The sequence below is a fragment of the Diabrotica virgifera genome, chromosome 9 (genome assembly GCF_917563875.1).
Source record: "Diabrotica virgifera virgifera chromosome 9, PGI_DIABVI_V3a".
Lineage (NCBI taxonomy): Eukaryota > Metazoa > Arthropoda > Insecta > Coleoptera > Chrysomelidae > Diabrotica > Diabrotica virgifera.
This window is the reverse complement of record NC_065451.1, coordinates 172657026-172684428: the sequence shown is the minus strand read 5'-3', so window position 1 is coordinate 172684428 and position 27403 is coordinate 172657026. Positions and strand designations below refer to the sequence as shown.

General features: G+C 33.1%; 1 protein-coding gene across 2 annotated transcripts in view; it reads left to right on the top strand.

The window, feature by feature from the left end:
• Positions 1–27403, top strand: part of LOC126892118 (LIM homeobox transcription factor 1-beta) — an 82203-nt gene that overhangs the window by 13303 nt on the left and 41497 nt on the right. For both annotated transcript variants that reach the window (XM_050661592.1, XM_050661591.1), the window contains exon 2: positions 26860–26922. In XM_050661592.1, the coding sequence (XP_050517549.1) occupies positions 26860–26922 (63 nt within the window). The remainder of the gene's footprint in view (positions 1–26859; positions 26923–27403) is intronic.

Here is a 27403-nt window from a genome sequence, read left to right as displayed (position 1 = left end):
AATAAAATTTAGTCTGTATTATCTCACAGATATATTTTTTACTTCACAGAAACGAATATCATCAACTCCGATTAAATTAAATATTTAAAAAATCTATAATGTGTCCATAAATGTGTGGGTCGGCACTGCCGACCCTGACGAGCCGCCACTGCTGAACTGGCATAACAGATGTCAATGGACCCATGTTATTTTTTTCCAAATTAAAATAACTTTCCAATTGTAGAACTAAAACGCCGTTCTTCTGGAGATAACGCCCTATGTTTTGACTGTTTTTTATTTTCTTTCAAATTGCTCATTTTACTTCATTTAAGCACCGCTATATGAATAGGTAGGTACAGGTACAACTGCTATACCCCGAAAATATACCCTTACCTGGTCCAGTAGTAATAAAGTTATCAGCATTTAATGTTAAAACGGTCATCACTCGTGGTTTTGACTAAAGGACCTACCTAAAATATAAGACATCCAAATAGGTAGCTCAATCCGTGTTTGACTATGACATGGAGGGATCTGAGTTCGATCTTTCGCACCGGTAAAAAATCTAGGCATTAAAAAAAATATATCTTTAGGCTACGGCTCCACGGGCTGGAAATTGACGCTAGCAGTAGCCGCAAAACGAACTTAAGGTTCCACGGAACGGAATGGGAATAGCCGAACTGAACCGACTACGCACAAGTCCTGTAGTCGGTACAGTTCGGCTATTCCTATTCCGTTCTGCGGAACCTTAAGTTCGTTTTGCGGCTACTGCTAGCGTCAATTTCCAGCCCGTGGAGCCGTAGCCTTAGGCCTCTGGTCGACCAAAGCTGAGTAAACTGAGTAGATTAATTCGTAGTAATGATTCAATAAAATTGTGTTTTGATTAGGAAAGTTTTGGGGTAGTTCTGATTTATTTCATTACCTATATATGGATTTTGGGCTGCTGAATCCGAATATGAGGTTTGAGGACAAAATTTCTTACCGGAACATTGAAAAAAGCGAAAAATTTCAGCTTTTTTCCGCTTTTTTGCTCAAATCTCGAAAAACATTAACTTTTAGTAAATAGTCTTTTAACAGAAATTAAAGTACCTACTTAAAATTATCTACAAATATCACTATTTACTTTTTTTTCAGACGAACCGTTCGGTCTAAAGTACAAGTTGAAAATTGCCAATTTTTAACGGTCTCGGCAAAACCCACTTTTTACATTCCAAAACTTTATTTTTTATTAGAATGCTGTCATTTGATAAATTTATCCTAGTTTTCTGTACAAATAATAAATGTTAGTTCATAGTTCATAGGTATGGTATGTCTCTTGTGACAGCTTCCATGAGTCCATTCCGTCTTAAGAGGCCGGGAATGTCTCTGCTTTTCCCTTAGAGCCACAGAAGATCAGGCACAGATGGAGTTACAGTTTCAGTTGGTGTGAACATTTCCTTCGGATCTGTTATCTTGATTTCTGATAAACCTTGAGATTTTGTCCTTTTAAAATGAATAAGTTGAACAGCTCCCTGACTTCCATAAACCTCAGACGCGGGTTTGTTTTTTTATCCGAGAATGGATTGCTTAGGAGCTACTGCATGTTTTGGCGCAATACAAGAAATGCCACATATGACGTAAAAAGTGTGGTATTCGTCGATTGTATGTACGTTAAAATCAGCGTTATCGTACACCTGCTGAGTAAAGCACGGCAGGTCAATTTTCTGCGGATCGCCTGCGAATGCTTACACTTCCAGGCGAACAGCTTCTGTATAGGACGAACAAAACCCCAAAGAGGAAACTACATCGACCTATTTCCTTGAGCCGTACTTTTTGTAGAGAAAACGGCCAACCTTGCAAGGAATAGTGAGACCAACTATCTGGGCCTTACTGCCACTACAAGACTTTGAGCAAGCGCGTTGCTTATCTGGAAGTGTCAGCAATCTCAGGCGATCCGCAGAAAATTGACCAGCCGTGCTTTACACAACAGGTGTACGAAAACGCTGATTTTAACCCTTTCTATACCAGGCCTTAATTTGCATGTTGGTCCCTCAATCCCAAAGGTTTTTTCATGCTTAGAGTCCCATTGCCTTATATATACGTCGCATATAAATAAACAAATAAATGACCAAAACATGTTTTTTAATGAGTTTTTTTTAACCAACTTAAACGTTATCTTTTCAAAAGTGCTCATCAAAGAGCAAAACCAACTCGAAAAAATGTAAAACTTAAACTTATGTAAACTTAACTTAAATGTAAACTTAAAAAAAATAATGTACTGTAAATTAATATTAAAAGTTTTCTTTTGTGTGGTACTCTTCAAAACATGACACTACGCAAAGGCCGACTCCGCATCTTGCACACATGTATCTCGATTCGCTTCTTTTTTTCTGGCCTTTTCTGTGGCTACAAACGCTTCACCTTCTCGTAGCTACCTATAAGCGTTGCCACCAGTGCTACAATGTAGCATATTTATATCTAAAATATGTGAACAAATATATACGGCAATGGGTCCGCATGACATGTCTTAGGTGCAAAACATTTTGTGGTCCTTCTGTCTTCCTATTCTTGCATTCAGGTCGCCCATCATTAATATCTCCCGTTGTTCTCCGATTTTAGAAATCGTCTCTTCAAACTCTTGTTGGAATGCGTCTTTTTCGTTTATTAATGTATCTTCGGTAGGGGCATATATACCTATTACTGTGGTTCTGTGTCCATGGATGTTTAAGTTGACAGTCAGAATTCTCTCGTTTATTGCTTCCCAATTTGTTATTTTATTTTTATATCTCTTATCGATAAGGATTGATACTCCTTTGGCAGCTCTTTGATGTTTTTGTTCGCCACTGAAGATGTGGATAAAATTATCAATTTCTTCTATACCTTTACCTTTTCTTTTTGTTTCAGTAAGAACGGATACTGATATCTCGTGTTGTCTCATTCCTTTGATTACGTCTTCAATTTTTCCTTTTAATCCTTGGACGTTCCATGTACCATAATTCATTGTCCATTTTCGTTGCGGATGTCGTCGTGGTTTTTTCAGGTCCGGGTTCCGAGGCTGAGTTTTCGGATTTTTAGCAGTACCTTTTTACGAATGTAGAGTCGCTAGCCCTACGATCCAACCCCCAACATGGAGGGCCAGAGTTTAATTTTGAAGTTTGCTTTCTCCTAGATGGATGGTTTTCTCTACGACTCTAGAGCTCCATCTGTCCATTTGTATTTGATTTTATACCATCCCTAAAATCGGGGGTCGCCACCTCCGCCATATACACCGTACCGAAGATCTTCTTCTCCGCCGTGGATACCGTTGTGGTCTTCATCCGTGACCCTGGACAAGGGACCTTAAGCAGGTACTAGTTTCCCGGGTCAGGAAACCCCTGGAATCTGCGGAGGGCAGGGATTGATTCACTTTTCCTGGTAGGACTGTCCAAATGAGTTCCTACCCACTACCCGCAGAGAACAGACATTTAATATTAAAAATGAATAATATCGCTACGAACAACCAAGTATTTAAAGTATACCTACAAACTTCAGTATGAAAATATTAGGAAAGAATACTGTCGTAAATTAAATGAAGAAATACGAAAAACAAATTGGAAAAATGAGGAGGATATAGAAATATTATGGAATATTTTTAAGAAGCTGGTATATGCAACTGGGAGTAAAGTAGGTATGTGGTGTAACGAAAGGAAGATATCTGAAAGGTACAGCTTGGTGGAATAATGACATAAAATTGGAAGTTTCGGAGAAGAAAAAATTGTGGAAAAAGTATATAAGCAATAAAAGTGAAAGTAATTATTAAGAATATAAGGAACAGAGAATACTGGTTAAAAATAAAATTAAAGAAGCTAAGAATCGTCAATGGGAAGAATTTGGAAATAAAATGGAAAGTGATAGTAAGGGTAATGCGAAGTTGCTCTATAGAACTATAGGACCCTAAAAAATTTAAGACAAAAGAAATCAAACGGAGTAACAGGCTTAGAGGACAAAGATGGTAACGTATTATTAAAAAATGAAGAGATTACCGAAAGATGGCGGGAAAATTTTATGGAATTATTAATGGGAGACAACAACGAAATAGGGAATGACAGGGAAGAGTACAATTTAAATGAACAAGATGATGATGACATAACATAAGAAGAATACAGGGAAGCAATTTTAAAATTAAAAAATGGCAAGGCTACAGGACACGATAATATTAAGGCTGAGCTAATTAAATATATGGAGGGAGAAGGATTACAATTACTATGGAAGATCATAAGGAGCTGTTGGCGTACCTGATGCATACCTAGAGATTGGACTCTTGCAACTATTCTACCATTACACAAAAAAGGTGATAAACATAAGTGTTATAACTACAGGGGAATATCATTGTTGGTAGTTGCTAGTAAAATCTATGAAATAATACTAGAGCAAAAACTGCGAGAAAATGTCGAGGCCACACTGGATGACCGCCAATGCCGCTTTAGGCCAGGGCGAGTTACAACCGCTCTAATATTCACGGTGAGATAGTTATCAGAAAAAGCCCTAGAGCATAACAGTAAAGTTGTTTCTCTGTTTTGGGGACTTGGAAAAAACATTTGATCGGGCATCGGGCGCCACGTAACAATATCTGGAAAATATTAAACCGTAGAAATGTGAAACCGAAGTTAATCCAAGCAATAAAGAGTGTATATAAATTGTACACGTAATAATGTAAGAACGGACAATCGCTCATCTCTAGAATTCTACACTAGGACAGGTGTAAGACAAGGTGGTGATCTGAGTCCTTTGTTATTCATCACTCTAATGGACGAAATTGCAAAATATTGCAGGGGTAAGGTAAAAGGAACTAGGGTTGGGGTGTATAAACTTCAACAAGTTTACGTGTCAGAGTTGATATATGCCGATGACCTGGTAATTGTGGCAAAATCAGAAAAAGACTTGCAAGTGAATGTGAGTGTTTGGAATGAAGCCTTTAAGAAAGGACACCGCACACATCTTATGGAAAATATAATGTCACTCAAATGAAATAAAATTTACATGAATAGATGCGTCCTGACCTGAAGTTTCAATAATTTGATACCATTGTGCCAACTCTGAATTTTTCTTAATTAGTGCGTTAATTGTAATTAAAGTTTATTGAAATCGCATTTTGAAGTCCATAAAACTGGCATTCATAAATAATATTAGTCTAGAGGCCATTGAATACAGTCTATTCACCACTAGCTTAAGCCGATTAGAGGCGGTACAACTAAATTATACCTACTTTATTATTAATAAATTAATAATACATAATAGGAAAAGATAAGAGTAAACCTCTGCCTTAATGTACCTCTGACACGTAGGTACATTCCTATTTGATTTTAGATTTATTTTTATTAATTTACGCTCTTGTTAATTAAAATACAGAGTTGGCGCAATGGTATCAAATTATTGAAATTTCATGACGCATCTATTCATGTAAATTTTATTGAATTTGAGTGACATTATATTTTCCATAAGATGTGTGAGGTGTCCTGTGGGATGAAAATAAATATTGAAAAAACAGAAGCTTTAGTAATATTGAAAGCTCAAGAAAATATAAATGAAAAGCTGAATAATGAGACCATTACGCAAGTAGAGGACTTCAAGCATCTAGGATCAACAATGAATGGGCAAGGAAATATAGAACCAGAAATAAACAGCAAGGTAATGAGTGCAACAAAATTATACTATGCACTAAATAAAAGTTTTATTAGAAAAAAAGAAGTAAGTCTGAAATCAAAAATGAAAGTATTTCAAACTGTATACGAGCCGGTGCTACTCTACGGTAGTGAAACGTGGCCAGTAAACGACAACATCCGTAGTAAAATTGAAGCATGCGAAATGCGATATGTACGTGCGGTATCCGGGGTGACCAGACGTGATCGTATAAGAAATGAAGACATACGTGAAAGGTGCGGTGTTGGAAGGACCTTAGACAGACTTGAAACGAAACAGTTATCGTGATTCGGACATACGGCGAGAATGAGTGAAGGTAGAACTGTGAAGATGGTATGGAAAGAGGCATCTGACAACAAACGACGAAGAGGCAGGCCAGCAAGAACGTGGAACGCAAACATTGGAAAGGCTTGCGTAAGAAGAAATATTGGGTGGAGAGAAGCAGAAAGACTAGCTACTGACCGAAAGGCATGGAGACGTCTGATTTCTCCATTTACCTCGATACCGTAAGGTACAAGAGGACGGCTTAAGTAAGTAGTAAGTAAGTATATTAATAATATAGGTATGCAAAGCCCGCAGATAGTGTGCTACTTTTTTTATAAACAAAATGGCGCCCGAAAATCGTGTTTTTTCAATTTTTTCTCTATAACTCCAATAATTTTAACTTTAAAACAAAAACACCCAAATGAAAATTCACCGTAATTAAATTCTGCATAGAGACAGGTTTTTCCCGATTTACTTCGACGAAAATTTTCTTCGGAAAATGCGGGGTTTTCCAACAAAATCTTTAATTTTCAACTAAAATTTTAGGTAAGTAACTATTTATCAATAATTAAATAGAAGGATATGAACTATAGGATGGTAATTTTTGAACCATCACCTTTTTATTTCGGTCCACTTTCTCCACACAAATTTTCGTATCTTTGAAGAACTGATAACATATTTTATAATAATAAAAACTATCGGTATTACGAGTGAAATAACTACCAAAAATAACAAAATTGCAATCGAAAAAACAGGTTGTCAATCAAAAAATCAAAATCAAATAAATTAAATTATTATACAAAACAAAAGCAACTTTGACATTTAATAATGCTTTAATTAGGTGGCTCTACTCGAGTTACTTGGGAACAAAAAAAAATGAAGAAAATTGCTCAATGGGAAGCTGAGAAAATGCATTTTTTTAGCGTATACCGATATTGAACTTTGAGATTCCATTTTCTCCAACCTGATTTTTGATTGAAATTTTGCTATTTTTGGCATTTTTCACTCGTAATACCGACAGTTTTTATTATTATAAAATATGTTATGAGTCTTTTCAAGATATGAAAATTTGTGTGGAGAAAGTGGACCGAAATAAAAAGGTGATGGTTCAAAAATTACCATCCTATCGTTTATATCTTCGCCATACATGCTGGTCAATTTTGACCGGTTGTATCTCACGAACCACTCATCGCAATTAAACGATTTTTCTTTTAAAAGAAGCAGCCTGTCGGGTTCTTTCCAAAACCATTTTCGTAATTTAATTTAATATTTTCCGAGATAATTTATTTGTTTATAAGCCAAAAAATTGTTTATAATTTTAACTATTCCTGAGGCCGCTTAAATAGTCCAATTTCAATTCTGTAAACTACATTAGGTAGTTATAGTGCTTTTTTATACAAAAATCATAGTTATTCTTATGCATCATAATTATTATGGTTATTATAGCGACCGTAAATTTTTAATTAACAATTTAATTGCTGCTAAACTGTTCATTCAATTTTGATCGGCTTCTGGAAATATCATCTATACCAAAATAGCTTTTATATCTCCAAGTTATTTAATTATTGATCCATAATTACTTTCCAACCTAAAATTTTAGTTTAAAACTAAAGATTTGTTGGAAAAACCCGCATTTTCCGAGGAAAATTTTCTTCGAAGTAAATCAAGAAAAACATGTCTCTATAAATAATTTAATTACGGTGAATTTTTATTTGGGTGTTTTTGGTGTAAAGTTAAAATCTTTGGAGTTATAGAGAAAAACTTGAAAAAACACGATTTTGGGCGCCATTTTGTTTATAAAAAAATAGCACACTATCTGCGGACTTTGCATACCTAGATATATTATTAATATATAGAATCATAACATTCGACTCAAGCAATAAAATTGCTGGTAAATAACGTTTCCTTGTATTTTGCTAATTAGCCCAGAGTATTGCTTATAGGTACATTTGACGCACTGTCCATCAACGTGTTAATCATCATCAAAAAGATGATTTTTGGAAATAAAAAAATATATTTTCAACACATATCTATCTAATTTCACTGAGTTTGAAATAATTTTAATTAACATTTTTTATTAATGGCATCTATTTAATCAGAATTAATTTGTATAACTGTTATTTATTATTTAATTATAATGTTGGTTAATCGATTACCTTTGGGGTAACAAAAATATTCAATTTTAATTAAATACTAAATAGAGGAGAGTTGGATAAAACGGGATAGTCGGATAAAACGGGATACCTAGCCTAGAGACACAACTAGTGCTGCTATCAATCGGACAACGACGAAAACTTGTTCTCAGTCGTCATTTTAACATTCTCAGTTCGTTTTACCTCGATGCCATTATTTGATGAAAAGTTGTTGTGTTTAGAATTGTTTGACTCTACTTTTTTGGTACTTTGTACTTTTAAGTGCGTTGTTTTCTACATTATATTGCCTACATATCTAAACATATAATTCCGGTGACTATTACATTTAATTAAGCACTCATTAACCAATATTCTCATGTGTAATCTATCTAATTTTACTTTCACGATTAGGCAGGAGCCATTTTTGTTTTGAAAAATGTCTGAGTTGGACAAAACGGGACACTTTTTTAGTTTTTTAGTTTTTTATGTCTATTTATTTGTTGGCCTATTAATTTTTTAAATAGCGATAAAGCGTATTCTCATACTGCAGAAAAGAACAACATATTTTTATGTGACTTTTGTTCTGATATACGTACCTAGTCCTAAATAAAAAAAGCCTTATTTCCCATTTTGCAATAAAACATAAAAAAAGGCCTATTTTTAAGTTTCTTACTACTGAAGATATTGTTTTTCAAAGGTAAATTTTGCTTTGCAGTCTTATATCTACTTAAATATACTTTTTAGATAATTTTATGCAAAAAATTAAAGATTGTGAACCTTGTTCTGAAGATTGTTCAATAGGTAAGGAGTGAGTATGACTGTGACTGACATCCCGTCTATGAAGCCACTAGTCTAATTAGGAAAAATAAGGAATATGGACACGGCGAAATAAATCAATTTTCAAAACGAAATAAATCAAACAAAATCAATTTTCTTCACGTAACTTGGAATATCAAAATTATTTCTCTTACAAATAACCAAATTCCAAATAGATTTTATATTGTAATGCACCGATTGCTCACTATTTTCTATAAATTTGCAGTCTAACTGATACATTACCATGTAGTTTTTTTATTTGTTTTTAAATACAATCTGTTACATCACAAAAAAAATAACACTAAGCATTTTTGTTGAACGAACAAATGTGAGAGGAGTTTTAGTCCAATGACTATCAAGTCCTAGTAGATTTGTTACTAATAACTACACTAAATCACTTACTTTAACTTAACACCTTAAAACACTTTAAGACACTTACGTTCTAAATGGCAAGTCAAGAGGAGTTCTAATTTTCAGTCTATTTAGTTGTGTAGAGTTGTCCAATAAATTCACTGCTAATTCGTTGTGGTGCTTTTCCAGTCGTTTGAAATATTTATCACTGCATTTGATGATCATCTGCTTCACTGTCTCGATCTTCAAGTCCCTGTAAATGTCTGCATTTGGAATGAGCCACGGTGCATTTGTGATAGCACGAAGAACCTTGGATTGAAACCGTTCCAGTATTGCTAGGTTGCTGTCTGCTGCTGTTCCCCACAGTTCAATCCCGTATGTCCAAATGGGCCGGATGATTGCTTTATACACTAATATTTTGTTAGATAGAGATAAGGTGGATTTTCGGCAGAGTAACCAGTAGTGTTTTTTGTATTTTATTCCTAATTGCCTCCTCTTCGTCCAGATGTGTTTTTTCCATGTTAGCCCCTTGTCAAGGTGTAATCCGAGATATTTTACAGTATCATTCTTAGGAATATTCTTGTTATGCATTAGGATATTCGGTGTTTCTTTGTGACATTTAGTGAATACTACGTTAACTGATTTTGCTTCGTTGATCTTTATCTTCCATTTCTTAGCCCATATTTCAACTAGATGTATGTTTTGTTGCAATATTTCAGCTGTCTGTATGGGATCTGGGTTTTTTTTTACCAGAATTGCAGTGTCATCTGCGAATGTTGCGATTGTAGATTCTTCTCCAGTTGGGAAATCAGCTGTAAAGATTGTGTAGAGAATTGGCCCCAAGACACTGCCTTGCGGGACCCCAACATTTATTTTGTGATTTTCAGACACACTTTCTTCGTATCTTGTGTAAAATAGCCTTTCTTTGAGATATGATTTTAGTATTGTATATAGCGGCTGAGAGATTTGTTTCTTCAGTTTGAATAACAATCCTAGATGCCAGACATTGTCAAATTCTTGACTTACATTCAGGAAAATGGCATTGCAATAGCTCTTTTCCTGGAAGGCTGTTTGTATCTTTTCTACCACCCTATGCACTTGTTTAGTTGTGCCGAGGTTTTGGCGAAAACCGAACTGATGATTTGGTATAATATTGTGAGATGGTATAATATTGTTTGTCTGAATATCAATAATTAGTCTACTTGCAATGATTTTCTCTGCAATTTTGGACATAACTGGTAATAAGCTAATGGGTCGGTAGGATGTAATCTCATGTGGAGGTTTGCCTGGTTTTGGAATCGTTATGATTTCTGCTAACTTCCATTGTACAGGAAAGTAGCCTGTTCTTAGTATTGAGTTAATGATCTGTGTTAAACTTACTATTCCTTTTCTAGGTAGGTTATTTAATATGTTGGCCTTTATCAGATCATGTCCAGGCGACTTCTTTTTATTGAGGTTTTTTATTAGACCTTTTACTTCATTAGGAGTTGCCCATTTGGGTGGTAGATTCATTTGATTAGGACTATCTAAATATGCATAGATGTCGTCATCTTCATTGGCTCTGTTTGTTAGTGGCTGAAATACCTTTTCTAGATGTTTTGATCTGTTTTTAACGATTTTAAATCTTCTGTTCTGATAGGTTAGATCTTCTGTTAAAGTACTACTACTACATTACCATGTAGTAGTCTCTACTTTATTGATTACATAAAAATCGCAATCTACAAAATTCATCATAATCGCTAATGCAGCATGTTCTTTTACACTGTGTATGGCAGCTTTTCTTTAAATAGATGAAATGCTTCAGTTCTCTATCAAACGATACAATACAGAGACTCAGAATATATTATTTTTAGTGGTGCTCAAACAAACATGTTAGCTTTCATATTCATACAAAACATTGTAAAATATTTCGCCACATTTCTCGGCATTTAAATTCCTAAATAATTCCTATTATAAATATTCACAAAATGCAAGGATGTTGTTATACCATGCCTGTTATGTAATGGCACCTATATCGAAACTGCCAAACGGCTCAGATCTACCCTACCGTTTATACGGTAAGGGAGAATCCGCCAAAATTTTCAAGATCCTTCGCCAAAATGTTGTATGTAGGTATGCATTTTACAAAGGATACAAAACAAAATGAAAGGAGAGCTACCGAACCGTAATTTTATTAATTTCTTCAATTTTTCTATAAATTAGTCCCACCCACAATTTAATTTCAATAAAACGGGATAATACCCGAAGGTTGGCTGTATACCATCTAGTTAAATAAAATTTAACTTGAAGTAAAACACTCCTTGGTGTATATAGTTGGTATATTTTAACCTTTCCGTGGCCGTGCGGGGCATCTTAGGTACCCCAGATGCGGTTTTGTCTTTATAACTTTTCAAAATATTTTTATTTTTTTTTTATCCCTCCAGGTAATCTTAGAAAATATATTACTAAATCGTTTTTTTATAAAAATTATTAAATATAATTTAAATTTTATACTAAAATTGAAATTAACTATTCGGGGCACACAGTGCCAGACACCCATGCCAGAGACATTCAACAATATACAAGTCGAAGATGCAGCTTTTGTGCCAGGGCACGTGATAGAAAGACTAACATATCATGTAGTACATGCAGAAAACCCATTTGCACCATACATCGAGAAGAAAGTAATAGCTATTTGTATAACAAGAGAGGAAAGTGCTACTTTTCCTCCCGAGAATGAAGTTTACTGCCCGACGCGTAGCGAAGGGCAGTAATCATTCAAGGGAGGAAAAGGCACTTTACTCCCATGTTATACATATGTTTTTTCCACCTTCCCCAAATAACAAGTCATTTTTTCATTTTTACTTAATTTATTTATGTAACTAACCAACAAAATTTATTAGAACTAAAACTAACAAGTAGTTACAATATAACTGTCAACTGTCAAATATAAGTCAAATTATTAATGTAAACATTGTGAAATCAGAATAACAATTTACTGTTTTTTACCATTCTGCAAAACACAGTGTGTTTTTAAATAAACGTTAAAATTTATAGATACTTACGTAATAGAAAATAGGTATTGTACAGGGCGTCAATAAGTTATACTTATTTCATGAATGGAATACCATGATGTCACTTTTACTTTTCCTCCCTAGGGAGGAAAAGTACAACTTTTCTCCCTACAATCAGGTCCGAAAAAGTATACTTTCGGTAGAGGTAGGTGGAAAAACATTTTTATGCCCTGACTGTAAAAATGATGAATTAGATCAAATTGTAATTACAGGTAAAAATAAAAAAAGTAAATCTTTTTAATAATAAAAACAAATTATTTCAGTTACTAGTGCTTTATTATATAACTTACCAAACAATAATGTAAAATTTAAATGAATTATTAAAGTATTTTAGTGGGGTACCATAGTTGCCCCGCACGGCCTGCAGCGTAAGTTTTTATAGCACGGTCCCGGAAAGGTTAATAAAAATTAAAAAAAAATTAAAATCCAAATGGATTACGTCCAGAACGTTTTCGGACTTATCAGTCCATCATCAGTGAACTGATATCCTTGCTAAATAGCCACAATGCCAAACACTGGTTAAGTTGTATTTTCCAACTACATAGTAAAAGTATACTTATTGACAGACTAAACGTGGTTCAATGAAGACCTAATCACATAAAAAATCTTTTAGTGTAATGAAGTAGAGCATCATGTTGCAGAAAGTAATCCATTGGCATCCAATTTAGGCCATATTCTTTTACAATTTTTACTATGTAGTTGGAACATACAACTTAACCAGTGTTTGGCATTGTGACTATTTAGCAAGGACAGGGAGTTCACTGATGATGGACTGATAAGTCCGAAAACGTTCTGAACGTAATCCTTTTTGGATTTTTAAACTTTTTTTTAAATTTTTATTAAAATATAGTAGTGGTGTAACGAATATTCGTATTCGCATTCGCATTCGCGAATATCCGCATCTTTTTTCATATTCGCATTCGCGTTCGCATTCGCAAAATTTGTGCGAATGTTTTGCGAATATGAATATCAGAGAAAAAATAATAAAAATAACGTTAGATTAATAAAATCAAAATCTGTTCTCTTTCTCATCTTTTTTTATTAAAAAAAGTTAACTTAACCTCGTATAATCAGATTATCAGCCTTCACGTTATTTTATTATATGGTATAATGTAATAAAGCTTAAGATTAAGATTGATTTACACTAAATATCAATTAACTTATCATTATAAATTTAGAAATAATTTCAAAAATAGAAACAAATTAAAAAAAAACTGAACATTCGCATCCGCATTCGCGAATGTCGTTATTAGATATTCGCATTCGTATTCGCGAATGTTCAAAAAACGACATTCGTTACATCACTATTTACTATGATACTTTTATTCAATCTCTTGGCAACTCAATCCATTCTTTGATTTAATTAACAAGTAGGTACCTATCAGAATTTTATTAGATTTCATTTTAACTTTCTTGACATTGAATCTTGAATATACTGTGATGTGTGTGTGTGTGTGTGGAGAGAAAGAGATGGCATTAGACAAAGCGTCTTTTTGCCACAGAATTTTGTTATAGATATGTTTAAATTTTTATCTTAGAATCATTTATAAACTTGATTAAGATATTAAATATAGATTTGTCAGAATAAGATAAAAGATTGCTGATGCTAACTGGAAGGCTAATGTTAAGGTTAATTAAACCTAAATATAAGTTTTGAGTCTGATCCCTATGATTAAGACAATCCAAGAATACATGGTTCAGATCCCCGATGGACTCATAGTTACACGGACAGAAGGGAGTTTCATAGATTCCAATCCTTTGTAGATGCTCTGGAAAAAGGCCATGGTTAAGTTTTAGCCGGGTTATTAATGAGGAATGTACTTTGTTATAATTGTAGTTAAAATGAGGTATACATTTGGGTAATAATGGGTGAATAGAAAAGTAATGATTTCTTGATGTCTGCTGAACATCTTCGTATTTGGACCTCCATCTTTCCCTGCCAACACTTCTGATAACAGAAAATAGGTCTTTGAAGTTGAAAATGTTTGTGATTTCTGGTATCTCGGATGTATTTTTTGCCATTCCGTCCACTATTTCGTTTCCAACCACTCCGCTATGTCCTTTAACCCACAGTAAAGTAACTGTTTTTTTAGTGGATTTTAGATTATGTAATGTTTTTTTGATATCAAGAATACAGGAGTCTTGGAAATTATCTAATGGATGGCTACAAATAGCTTGTAGTACTGCCTGAGAGTCTGAGACTACTACAACGTTCTCGCAATAATTAGAAGCACACCAAGTTAGTGCTTTCTGTATCGCAGCAGCCTCGGCTGTAAAAATAGAACAGCAATCCGGAATTCGGTATTTTTCTGCATAATTGTTGTTTGAAACAAAAAATGCGAAACCAGTACTTTCATATGTTTTTGATCCATCTGTATAAATTACTGTTAAATTTTTCCCTAATTTGTTTAGTATGGATTTAAATATAAGATTTGTTAAAGTTGGCAAGTCTGAATAAGATGACATTATAATGGTTGGTTTGTCTATCAGAACTTCAAAGTCATGTTCGAAAATAGGAAATTTTGGTAGCTGTGAAATATAAGGTTGGTAAAGATTCGTATCGATAAAAGATTCTGTAAGAGGAGGCGAATTTTTTATCCTCCAGTAAGAATTTGTTAAATTTTCTGTCGAAAGCAGACCTATTTTGTGAGCAGAATACTGTGATGTGTTGATGATCATGTCATCAACATATGACGGTATAGTCAAGGATTTTTTCTTAATTTTTATGCTATTTTACGCTTAGGTACTCGGTATTTCTCTTTAGTGGTATTATATGTAAGTGGTTTCTTATGATTTCAGCAAAAATATTATGCATACAAAATTGAACTAATTTAATTGTTTCTAATAAACAATATTCTTTTTGTGGTGCGTGCGTAAATAATATCTAATAATCACTTAGGTTGGCCGTACCAACTTAACAATACGTACGTACAATAGATCTAACATATTTTATATAATTAATATACAGTGACGAGTGCGCTAATAACCGAAAAATAACGGAAAAGTCGGAAAAGATAATACGTTGTGAAATAAAAAAGTAGATATAGGAAATTATCAATAGGAACCTGTAAATATTATATTGATAGTTTCCCTCCTTTAGCCGTATAGGCGAGTCAAATTGTCACCGGAGAATTTTATGAAATTTTCCTGTCACAGTGGAAGTTGCCAAACTTCTCCGATACGCCTAAAAGGTGGGAAACTATCAAAATATGTAATGTAAATTTATAGGTTTTTTTGATAATTTCTCACCTCTACTAGTTTCATCGCATTTTATTTCACAACGTAGTATATTTTTTATCTTTTCCGTTATTTTAGATACCAGTTATTAGAGCGCTCATCACTGTATTATAAAATGATTCATATAAAGTGAATTCTAACTATAAAAAGTTTGTACAAATATTTTTACTGTATCAGTTTACTGATAATGTTTTTTTTTCAACTAGCCAAATAACTCAGCAACAAAAATGGTTTTATACCCGTTTACACAGGGCGAATTATATGTTATTATATTTTTCATATTAAGCTTAAATGGCTCGACAACTAAGGCTATTATCACAGTACGCTTGATTTTGCAATCAGATGTAATGTGTAGTGTGTGTTGAGTAAATGTCTTGTTATTTAGTAAAGTCGAATTCATTGTCTTTACAAAAAGACGCTAATTATATCCGAAGGTCTGCGGTCACTACAGTGAAAAAATTGCTAATTAAAAAGCAGAAAAATACAAAATCTTGTGGATCTGATTTATTGACATTCCTGGGCTTATTACAGAATTTGTAATTAATGCAATAGTTTCACCTCTTACACATGTTCACGTCAAGTTTATTCTGATAAATTTAATTATTTTATTTCATTTTATATGCATACCTATACTCTATGCATATTTTGCCTTTTGGTTGATCCATATAATTCGATGTCTAAATTATTCAGTTCAATTATGGCAGATTCCACATATTTGTTTAAACATTTCTTCGCGCTAGGGAGAGAATAGTATCTAGTAGGTGCATACAAATTGTAAAAGTTCTTTAATACCTATTAGGAGTGCTAACTGTCACTTTTACAAAAATATTTTTGAACACTGGAAGACCAAAAATAACTCAGAATGGTCATCACCATCTTCTGGAATTTAGTGTCTACCATTTTGATGCATGCCCAACTGTTCCTAGATGTAATTTAAGTGCACTATACATATAACTGCTTGAATTCATTCTATGTAGCCCATGTACTTATACCTACCAGTTATGTTACCAAATACATTTTTTAACGCCTTAAGTGTGTAGGCTCAAAATTTCGGGCCTATGCGTCTTAAATGCATTATTTTTTTTCGGATCATGAGAAAACTAATAAGTATTTTTGAAAAATTTAAACGCAGAATGAAAGATTATATTATTACCGAAGGCCGAAAGTCCCTTAAAATAAACAAAAAGTTTCTTTTGAATCAAATATTTCCAATTAAAAATCACACTAATTTTTTTTCACCCTTGTAACTTATTAAAATAAACATTATAGAAGTTTTCAGGGACTTTCGGCCCTTGGTAATGAATTCGAAAAAAATTAATAAATTTAAAACACATCGGAGCGAAATTTTACGCCTACGCCCTTAACTCGACCCTTAAATTTGTGGTAAGAATTTGATAAGTAATAATATTATATTTACTTATATCGTTGGCATCAGTGCCAAACCTCGTATGTGCATGTTGTGAGATTTTTCAGGAAATGAAAAAAACTCTTGTATCTTTTTTATCTTTATCAAAATTAATATCATTTTGCCGAAATGTGTTAATAGTAGGTACTATTATCTTATTAAATTTAGAACTAATATTAAAGATTATATCAGTATTATTTGTTTTAATTATAAATAAAAAAATAGTGGATTTCGTTAAAAATGTACATACGAGGTTTGGCTCTGACGACGCCGATAAAAAAACTCCAACCCATTAAGTTCTTTCAGCGATTCCTGTCGTATTAAACACCCCTCACTCCATTCGACAAAACCACTTCGACTCGGCAAAAATCTGTCGAGCGTTTAAAAGCTCCTCAATAGAAAATGGAGACGGCGTGTTCTCGAGGACTTGCCAAATCGAGCATGCCATGGTAGCGGTTGCTAATGTAATCTTCACTGCACCGCTAATCACCAGAATTATAGGCAGCCAGAAAACGTTTTCCGTGTTCGCAGCCAGATCTGTCGTCGCCCAGCTTCCGACTCTGCCTGATCTTCGGCCGGTACAAGCTTTTAGAGCTACAGACGGAGTTAAGTGCTTCAGTGCTTTCTGAGCTGGTGGCTGATGTTTAAACACACAGCGGCTCACTTGTCTAATTGACGGATGACGTAAATACAGTTTCTCGATTTTGAATACCAATTGACGCTTCTTTCGTTTAAGGGACAGATCTGATCAAAATTAGCATTAAAGAGTTTCGTTCAAAAAAGGATTAGATGTCTTTAACCGATGTATATTTTATATACATACTTTTTTGACGTCAACAAGAATTGTGCAATTTATGGCATATTATATTAAAAAAAAGAATGTGTGTGTACTTTGTACGCACGTAAGAAGTTATACTTCTATTATAATATAATCTAACTTCATATTATGATTTCAACAAAATCAATATACCTATCTACTTTAAACAGCATTTTGTATTGTATTTAAATATTAAACTATTTTTAGAAAGAACAAAAAGAATACCAAAAATTTAAAAAAAAAAGAATGTGTGTGTACTTTGTACGCACGTAAGAAGTTATACTTCTATTATATGATTTAAACGAAATTAATATACTTTTTATTTATATTTTGTTTAAATATTAAACTAATTTATACTTACTACTTCTCAAACATTTTTATTAGAACAGTGCCAAAAATTAAAATAATAAAAGAATAAAACACACACAAACACATTAAACAAGCCACAAATGATGTCTGAACATTAATTGTCGAAAATTTTTTTAACTAAATACGTATTTTCTGAAAATACAATTATATAATAAATATACTTACAATCATAAAATGTATTAAAAAAAACAAAAAAGAAAGTTTCTATTGGGACTCGAACCAGCGCTGATAAGAGCGGTTGGTATTGGAATTCATTCGCCTTCTCCACTTAGCCACGGACACTATGTGTCATTATTTACGAAGATAGACTAACTAAACGGATTAAACTTGTGATATTTTGATATTTTGAAAATTGATCAAATTATTTTAATTTTGAATTGAAATGATTTAGAATTGAAAAATACAACAAAACATAGAGTAAAAAAACAATATATTAGGTGAATATTGATAGGAATTTTGATGGTAATCAAATTATATAAATAAAAGTATTACATACTATGTATTTTGGCAGATCAAATAGGTATTTTGCTTTGATTTCCGATTTTTCTAATAAACTGATAGTTTGATACGCTCCCATATCAATACTCTGCATATGCGACTACGTTGATGTGAAGTAAAATGTCATGCCATATTGCCACAGAGCAAAGAAAAGTAAACTCACGGATTTGATTTGCCAAACACCTTGCCTCATGAGCAACCATTTTATCGTTGTTTTTATTGACAGTGATTTCTACAAGAGCATCGTAGATTTCTTCAATTTGGTATCTGATGGGAGTAATTGCATCAATTATTATTCTACTTTCCCATCTAGTTTCGGACAAAGGTTTCAATGTTAGGCCAGAAATATGATTTTTCAGCATAGTCCAACGATGAAAGATGCTGAGAAAAAGTTGTAAATTTTTGTCACTAAGGAAAAGAAAGAAACTGCAAACTGTGAGGCTTTAGCAGCATCGTTCACGACTAAGTTAAGTGAATGGCTAGAACATGGGACAAAAAATGCTCTAGGATTCATTTTCAAAATTCTGTTTTGAAATCCCAAGTTCTTCTCTTCCATGTTTGCCCCATTATCATACCCGTGTCCTCTCATATCTTTCAAAGGTGTTCCCAGTTCATTCTGGGACTCTGTAACTCCCAAGCCAGTGGTTTACACTACAGGCACAAATCCAAGAAAATGTTCTTCAATTTTAACAGTATGTGAACAAGAACCTAACTCGACAAAATGTACATCAATAGTCATCTGTTCCACCTCAGCAATATCAGATATACAATTTAAAATTATGCTATAATACTTTGCTGATTTCAAAAAGTTTAAAATTTTATTATTGATTTGGTCATGGAGGAGCTGAATAATTTCGTTTTGAATACATTTTCCCAAGTAGTGATACTGCTTGTTACTCTCATTAGTTATTCTCCTAATGTGCACTTGTAAAACAGAATCAAAATTTTTAAAGAGCTCAACAAGCTTAAAAAGATTACCATTGTTTTGATAAACATGTTTATCAGAATTGCCCCTCAATGAAAGACACTGTTGTGGTAAGAACTTTATTATTGATATAAGTCGTTGTATTGCATTTTTTCGATGATCAGTTCCTGCATTTAGAACTTTTTGTGTTTCTTCATCTATGATTTTGCCCGATTCTAGTCTAATTGCTAGTTCTACCCACTGTCGCTGTGACTGTAGATCAGATGGAGACAGCGTGGTTGGACAAAGCTTCAGCCATATGTTTCTAATTATTATATCCATTTTCAGTAAAGTTAATTTTAAGTGAATTTCTGCGAATTTAGTTTAGTTCTAATCCTACTATTCATATGCGATGAAGAAGAAGGCGGTGTTGTCGATTTTCCGTCGAATGAACCTTGCAATTGTTATTATTTCACTTACTTAATTCTCGTTTTTTACAGTTGCATTTTTGCCGCTCTTGTTCATAATATTGATTTTTTATAATATTAAAAACATAAGTTATTATTTGTTCAATTTCAAAAATTAGCTGTTCTCTAAAATTTTCCGCCCCTGAATGTGCCGCCCTAGGCGGCCGCCCAGTTCGCCCACCCCTGGGGCCGGGCCTGATTACAATCACGGTGACAGATACATTAATTGAAAATAAACATTTTTAATAATACTTATTAGGAGGAAGACAAATCCATAGACATAAGAATTACAATAAATATATTTACTAAAAACACTAATAATATATTCTTTTCACGCACACCTTATTTGCGCTACATAACTTGAAAGTTGTAGCGACTAATACCATACTGACGGTGTGCGCATGCGTCAGGGAATGTAAAAATTCACCTTCGTGCCCAAAGAAGTATAACTTCAATAATCAATATAATTTCAGTTGTGTGGACTGTATATTTTTAGACTGATAAAATACTAAAAATGAAAATTTATTCGATTCTAATAAACACGGAAACCAAAATGAAATTAATAAAAAAAAACAAACCAAATTAATTAATGACAAATAAAACATTCAATATAAAAATAGGACAAATAAATGGTATGAGAAGTATCACAGTACTACATGAAATAAGAAAAACAGCAGAAGAAAATAGTCTTGATATGGTTTGCATTCAAGAACCATACACAAGACTAGGAAAAATTCAACACATGCCAATTAATGCACAATGTGCAAGCATAGGAGAAAATCCAATGGCGGTAACCGTATTATTCAATAAAAATATGAGACTTCTAATTCTAAAACAATTTAGTGATCGACACTGTATCTGTGTAGAATTGCTAACAAAAGCAGGTAAATTTATCATAGCTAACCTATATTGTCAGTTCTGTGAAGATATTGATGAATACGTGGAAAAGATAAGAGCTATATTTATAACGTATAGAGAGGAAAAAGTTATAGTTGTAGCAGACGTAAATGCAAAATCAATATTGTGGAATTCAACTCAAACAGATCAAAAAAGATTATTAGTAGAAGATATGATTAATGAACTAGAGTTGATAGTACACAATAAACCAGGAAACCCACCAACTTTTCAGAACAGAGCTGGTGCGGCTAGCAATATAGATATAACAATATCAAATGTTGCAGTAGCACACCTAGTTAAGGATTGGAAAGTGATGGAGCATGCAACAATAAGTGATCACAACCTTATAACTTTCAATCTTAATAACCTGAATTCACGTAATACGGAAATATCTTCGGTGAGATACAATATAGGTAAAGCAAATTATGAACTATTAAAGTCTGAGTTTCGACCACCTTGTCTGGTACAAAGGGGATCTAATATAAATATTGCAACAAAAGAATTAACCAAACAAATTAAAAAAGCAATGGATATAGCAATACCAAAAATAAAAGAAAATAGTAAAGTAAAAAACTCAGCCTGGAAGGAAAACCTCACAAGAATGAGAAGCAGAGTTAGATATGCGCGAAAGCGATATCAACGATGTGGTATCTATCTTGAGAGGCAAATCCTTCTAGGTGAGTATAGAAGACTAAAACAAGAATATAAACAAGAAATAAAAATAACAAAAGCTAAAAGTTGGGAAACCTTCGTATCAAGACACTTAGAATTAGATATGTGGGGAATAATATATAAAATAGTTTCTAAAAAAATTAGATGTCCGACAATGCTTTCTACATTAAAAAAAGAAGATGGAACATTTACAGAAAGTTGGGAAGAATCGGCCGAAACATTACTTAATGTATTATTACCTCCAGATAAATTAGAAGGAGAAACATTAGAACAAAGAAATATAAGAGAAGAAATGATACAAGAATACCAAATAGAAGAAGAAAGAGAAATAGAGGAATTCACAGAAGAAGAAGTATATGAAAGTATGAGAGAAATGAAAAGAAAGAAGGCACCTGGACCGGATAATATTCATGTTGAAATACTTCAAGCATTGTCGGAACAAATAATTCCAGTACTAACATCATTATATAATGAATGTCTTAGACAAAGAAGGTTTCCCAATAATTTTAAACAAGCAGAAGTTATAATAATACATAAAGGGGAAGATAAAGATCCTGCCTTACCGAAATCATATAGACCGGTATGTTTATTGAATACAATGGGAAAATTACAAGAAAAATTACTATGTAAAAAATTAAATCAAATAAGAACAGAAATTGGATTACATCCTGGTCAGTATGGTTTTAGGAAAGGTAGATCAACAGAAGATGCAATAAATAAAGTATTTGAAATAGTAAACGAAAGCATAAAAAAGTATGTTTTAATAATCTTTATAGACGTGTCTGGGGCTTTTGACAATCTTTGGTGGCCGTCATTCTTTGAAAGACTTCGAAGAATGAGATGTCCAAAGAATCTGTACGGAAGTCTCAGAAACTACTGTCAAGACCGATATGCAAGCCTAAGCTGTCCAACAGGAAAAAAGACAAAACATATCACAAAAGGATGTCCACAAGGATCAGTTTGTGGACCTATGTTCTGGGATGTAATGCTAGAGGAACTGTTGGAACAATTGACTATAGATCCTGAAGTGCTTGGAAGCATAGCATATGCAGATGATTTGTTGTTGATCATAGATGCAAACTCAAGAAGAGAATTAGAAAATAAATCAAATGAAGTACTAAGAAGAGTAAATGATTGGATGAATAAAGTAAAATTAACAATATCAGATTCAAAAACAACATATAGTTTAATAAAAGGAAATTTAGAAAGAGATCCAATTATAAAAATTAGAGGGAAAACAATAAAAAGAAAAATGGAAACAAGATATTTAGGTATTATAATAGACGAACAAAAATTATTTACAAAACACATGAATTGTGTCTGTGAAAAGGCAACAAAGATCATGCATACCATTGCTAGTCTAGCACAGAAGGAATATAGAATTTCGTTCCGACAGATGAGAATATACCTAAGTACAATACTTGCATCAATTGTAGGGTACGGTTCAAGTGTATGGGCACATAGATTAATAAATAAAAAAAATGCAGAAAAATTAAATAGAGCTCAGAGAGGATTTCTTGTAAGAATGACGGGAGCATTTGGAACAACTGCAACACAGGCACTCACAGTTTTAACTGGAGTAATGCCAATGCATTTAGAAACACAAAAAAGAGCATGTAATTATTGGCTAAAAAAAGAAAAATATGAAAAAATAATACAAATAATAGGATTAGATATAAGAAATAAAAGAGAATTAAAAGAAATAATAAATAGAAAAAGACAAAATGAATGGGAAAATTCAACAAAATCTAGACGTTTGTACAATTTTATACCAATATTAGAAAACATTCCAAATTATTTTAATCCAAAACAAGGTTTAATACACTTTTTAACAGGACATGGACCGTACCCAACATATTTGGAAAGATTTAACTTAAAAGATGATGCATATTGTGAATGTGGAGAACTAGGTACACCAGAACATATAGTGTTACATTGTGAAAATACTATAGAAAATGAAGAACATAGAGAAATGAGAAGAAGATTAGAAAGAATTGAAATAAGAGATATATTACAAAATGAAGAATATTTTGAAATATTAAACAATCTCACACAAATAATATCTAAAAAACAACAAGAAATCTATAATAATAGAAGAAGACAACCAATAATCCAACCCTGATGAAGCTGAGTAAGATAAAGTTAAAATAAATAAAATAAAATATAAATTAAAAAATAGATATTTACAATTATAATAATAATAATAATTCAATATAAAATAAATAAATAAAAATAATAATTCAATACATAATTCATAAAATTAAAAAAAAAAAAAAAAACTACCAACTCTCTTTTGAAAATAGAGGGACTGTCTTTATAACTTAGAAGGGAGTTGATAGAACCAAAAATATTTTAAATTGTTTATTTAAATTTGTTTGTTAAAAGTAATTAATAGATTATGGCAAATTGTTAATTGTAAAAATAGATTTAATAGTTGAGTAAAAAATGTAAAAATAAAAAAAATATATCTGTAATCCCATCAGGAAAAAACGACCTGGATTAGTCACTAGAGGCCAGGTCATATGTATAAATAATAAATAAATAAATAATAAATAAATGTATATTTTTAGGTTGCTGGCTAAAGTGGAATTAAAAAAATAATTTATGTTCTCCGGTGTCATATTTAACACAAGTAACATAACTGCAGTTTCTCTTAGCTGCCAGAGGCAAATTTTAGAATATTTTATGCCAAAGTTCTTTGATTATTGCAAGGGAATCTAACGAACGTGTGCTAGAGACCACGCACAAAGAACAAGAATTGATCAACATCATTAAAAGCAGAAAGGTTCAATACTTCGCCCATATAATGTGAGGACCTAAATATCACGTAGGTACTCCGGTTGTAGTATGATAGAATTGATCCAAAAGATGGCATAACCCAGACATCCAAAGTGAAAGTTATCCTCCTACACCAAATTGTTCTATATGGTCCATATAATGTTCAGAAAAAAGTCACAGTTTGAGCGTCGGGTTTGGGGGGGAGAGGGGGGGGGGAGAAATCGGTAAATTCGTAGTTTTTTACGTTTTTCGTCAATATTTCTAAAACTGTGCGGTTTAGCATGAATAACCCTCTATACAAAAATGTTCTACATTAAATTTGAAATAAAAAAGGTCCTATGCATAATCCTTCTAAAATGAACAATGAACGGTTCCAAAGTTACGGAGGTAGCATAGTATAATTGGTCCAAAAAAAGGCCTAACCCAGACATCCAAAATAAAAGTTTTCCTCCTACACCAAATTGTTCTATATGGTCCACATATGGTTCAGTAAAAAGTTACACCATTTTGAGCGTCTGGTTTGGGGGGAGATGGGAGAGAAGTCGGTAAATTAGTAGTTTTCTTAGGTTTTTCGTCAATATTTCTAAAACTATACTTTAGCGTAAACAATGTTCTATACAAAAATGTTCTACATAAAATTTAAAACAAAAAAGGTCCTATACATAATTGTTATGAAATCAACGGTTCCAGAGTTACCGAGGGTGAAAAGTGGAGGTTTTCGGTACTTTATATATTTTTTGGGCAATTGAGGATAATTTTGGGTGGTGAGGTTGACGTTTCTTCAAGGGCTTATCACTAGCATACCATCGGCCACTGAAATAGCAAATTTGATTTATAAAACACAATCCTGTTAAAGAAAATCAGTAGGGAATTGCCGAAATAATTTTAAAAAGGATCGAAAACCTCCACTTTTCACCCTCCGTAACTCTGGAACTGTTGATTTTATAACAATTATGTGTAAGACCTTTTTTGTTTTAAATTTTATGTAGAACATTTTTGTATAGAACATTGTTTACGCTAAAGCATAGTTTTAGAAATATTGACGGAAAACGTAAAAAACTACGAATTTACCGATTTCCCCCCCCCCCTCTCCCCCCCAGACCCGACGCTCAAAATGGTGTGACTTTTTTCTGAACATTATGTGGACCATATAGAATAATTTGGTGTTGGAGGATAACTTTTACTTTGGATGTCCGGGTTTGGGTCTAGTTATACCATACTATTGCTATTGATCATTCAGGGCAAAATCGAAGGAAAATGCTGGGTCAGGGTCGGAAGAAAACAACTGCTCTGGCGGGGTCCGGACAAATAATCCTTGGACAAATTATCCCTGGACAAAAAATCCCCGGACAAAAAATCCCGGACAAATAATCCCCACAATTTTTTTTGGACAAAATATCCCCACAACAAATCCCGAACAAAAAATCCCCAAGAAATATTTGCTGCAGAATGAATAGTTTTCTAAAAGTTTCCCGAAATTTTACCAAATTTCGAATTCCAATTCCATGCTGAAAACTTCAAAATTACATGACAAAAGAGTGTGAGTTTTTTCAAAAATTGTGGAAGATACGGGGAATGAGCTAAGGCTGTGGGAATCATGTTGCAATATTATTCGCTTAAATCTTTTGCTCACTTTGCTTTGAATAACTATGTTCAAAACATTACCTATTATCTGTGTGCATCCATGCAAAACTTTTGCCCCATTACGAATATTTAGCTTTGTTATGAAAACGCAGCACACAGGTTTTTTTTGACATAGCTTTTGAAGCAGGTTTGAAAAAATATTACTACGCCGAACAAATAGCTGGTAGCTACCAGTGTGATTTCAGGCCTGTAAGGCTAAGGCTCCACGGGCGGGAAATTGACGCTAGCAGTAGCAGTAAAATGAACTTAAGGTTCCGCGGAACGGAATAGGGATAGCCGAACTGTACCGACTACAGGACTTGTGCGTAGTCGGTTCAGTTCGGCTATTCCCATTCCGTTCCGCGGAACCTTAAGTTCATTTTACTGCTACTGCTAGCGTCAATTCCCCGCCCGTGGAGCCGTAGCCTAAGATCGATTGTTGATCAAATATTTCTTGGGGATATTTTGTTCGGGATTTTTTGTGCGGATTTTTTGTCCGGGGATTTTTGGTCTCGGGATTTTTTGTCCAGGGATAATTTGTGGGGATTTTTTGTCCGGGATTATTTGTCCGGGGAATATTTGTCCTACCTGCATAACATTAGACAATGGTCCTCGATCAGTCGAGAAATGGTTTCATATAGCTGCCGACCGAGAAACATTTCATCAGCTTGTTACTACTACTATAGTGATTGCTTGAAAACAAACAAGGCACACAAAGAAGAAGATTTCAAGGGAGCACTTCTTCTTCAGATGTTTTAGCCAAAAAATATCAGCATATGATCTTCCTCTTCCGCTTCTTCTCTATTGTTCTTGTAATTTTTTTACCATAAAGTTATGGAATGACTACAAAATAGAACAATGTATAGTATTTATTCTTAATATTTGTACCATTTAACTTATTATGATGTTTTTGTATACTTTAATTTTATTTATTTGTTACAGACAATGGACTGATAAAATGTGAAAAGGCGTGGTGTGACAATAACAATTTACATAATCCTTTAGGTAAGTAACGACATAACATTCTTTAATTTTTGGGTGCGTTTTTTTAGATTTTCAACAATTAGAAAACTGTCAGATATTTTTAAATATAGACTAGTTTTCATGCGTCTATCTGATGATTTAGGTACTGATTGTTGTTCTCAGGTGTTGTTTTTATTAAGCTCTGACCATATTTTCAGTTGATCTGTGGGTGTTTATGTGATTATACCTTATGGTAGGGGAGCCCAAGAGGGGATTTTTGGAGTTACTCGAGCGCGTCAGATTATCGCGCAAATATTATTTCGTGCAAATACCTATGTTAACATAAAATTTTCACCCATTTTGGTTTATTTCTTTACTTCAATAGTTTGCATCAAATCTTTAGACTTTAATTTGACTGACTTTTCTTCAGTGCAAATGAATGAAAATTTACAGAGATATGCATTCACGGGAACAATACACGAATAGTCAATAAACATTTTTTTTATGTTTATTAATAATTGTT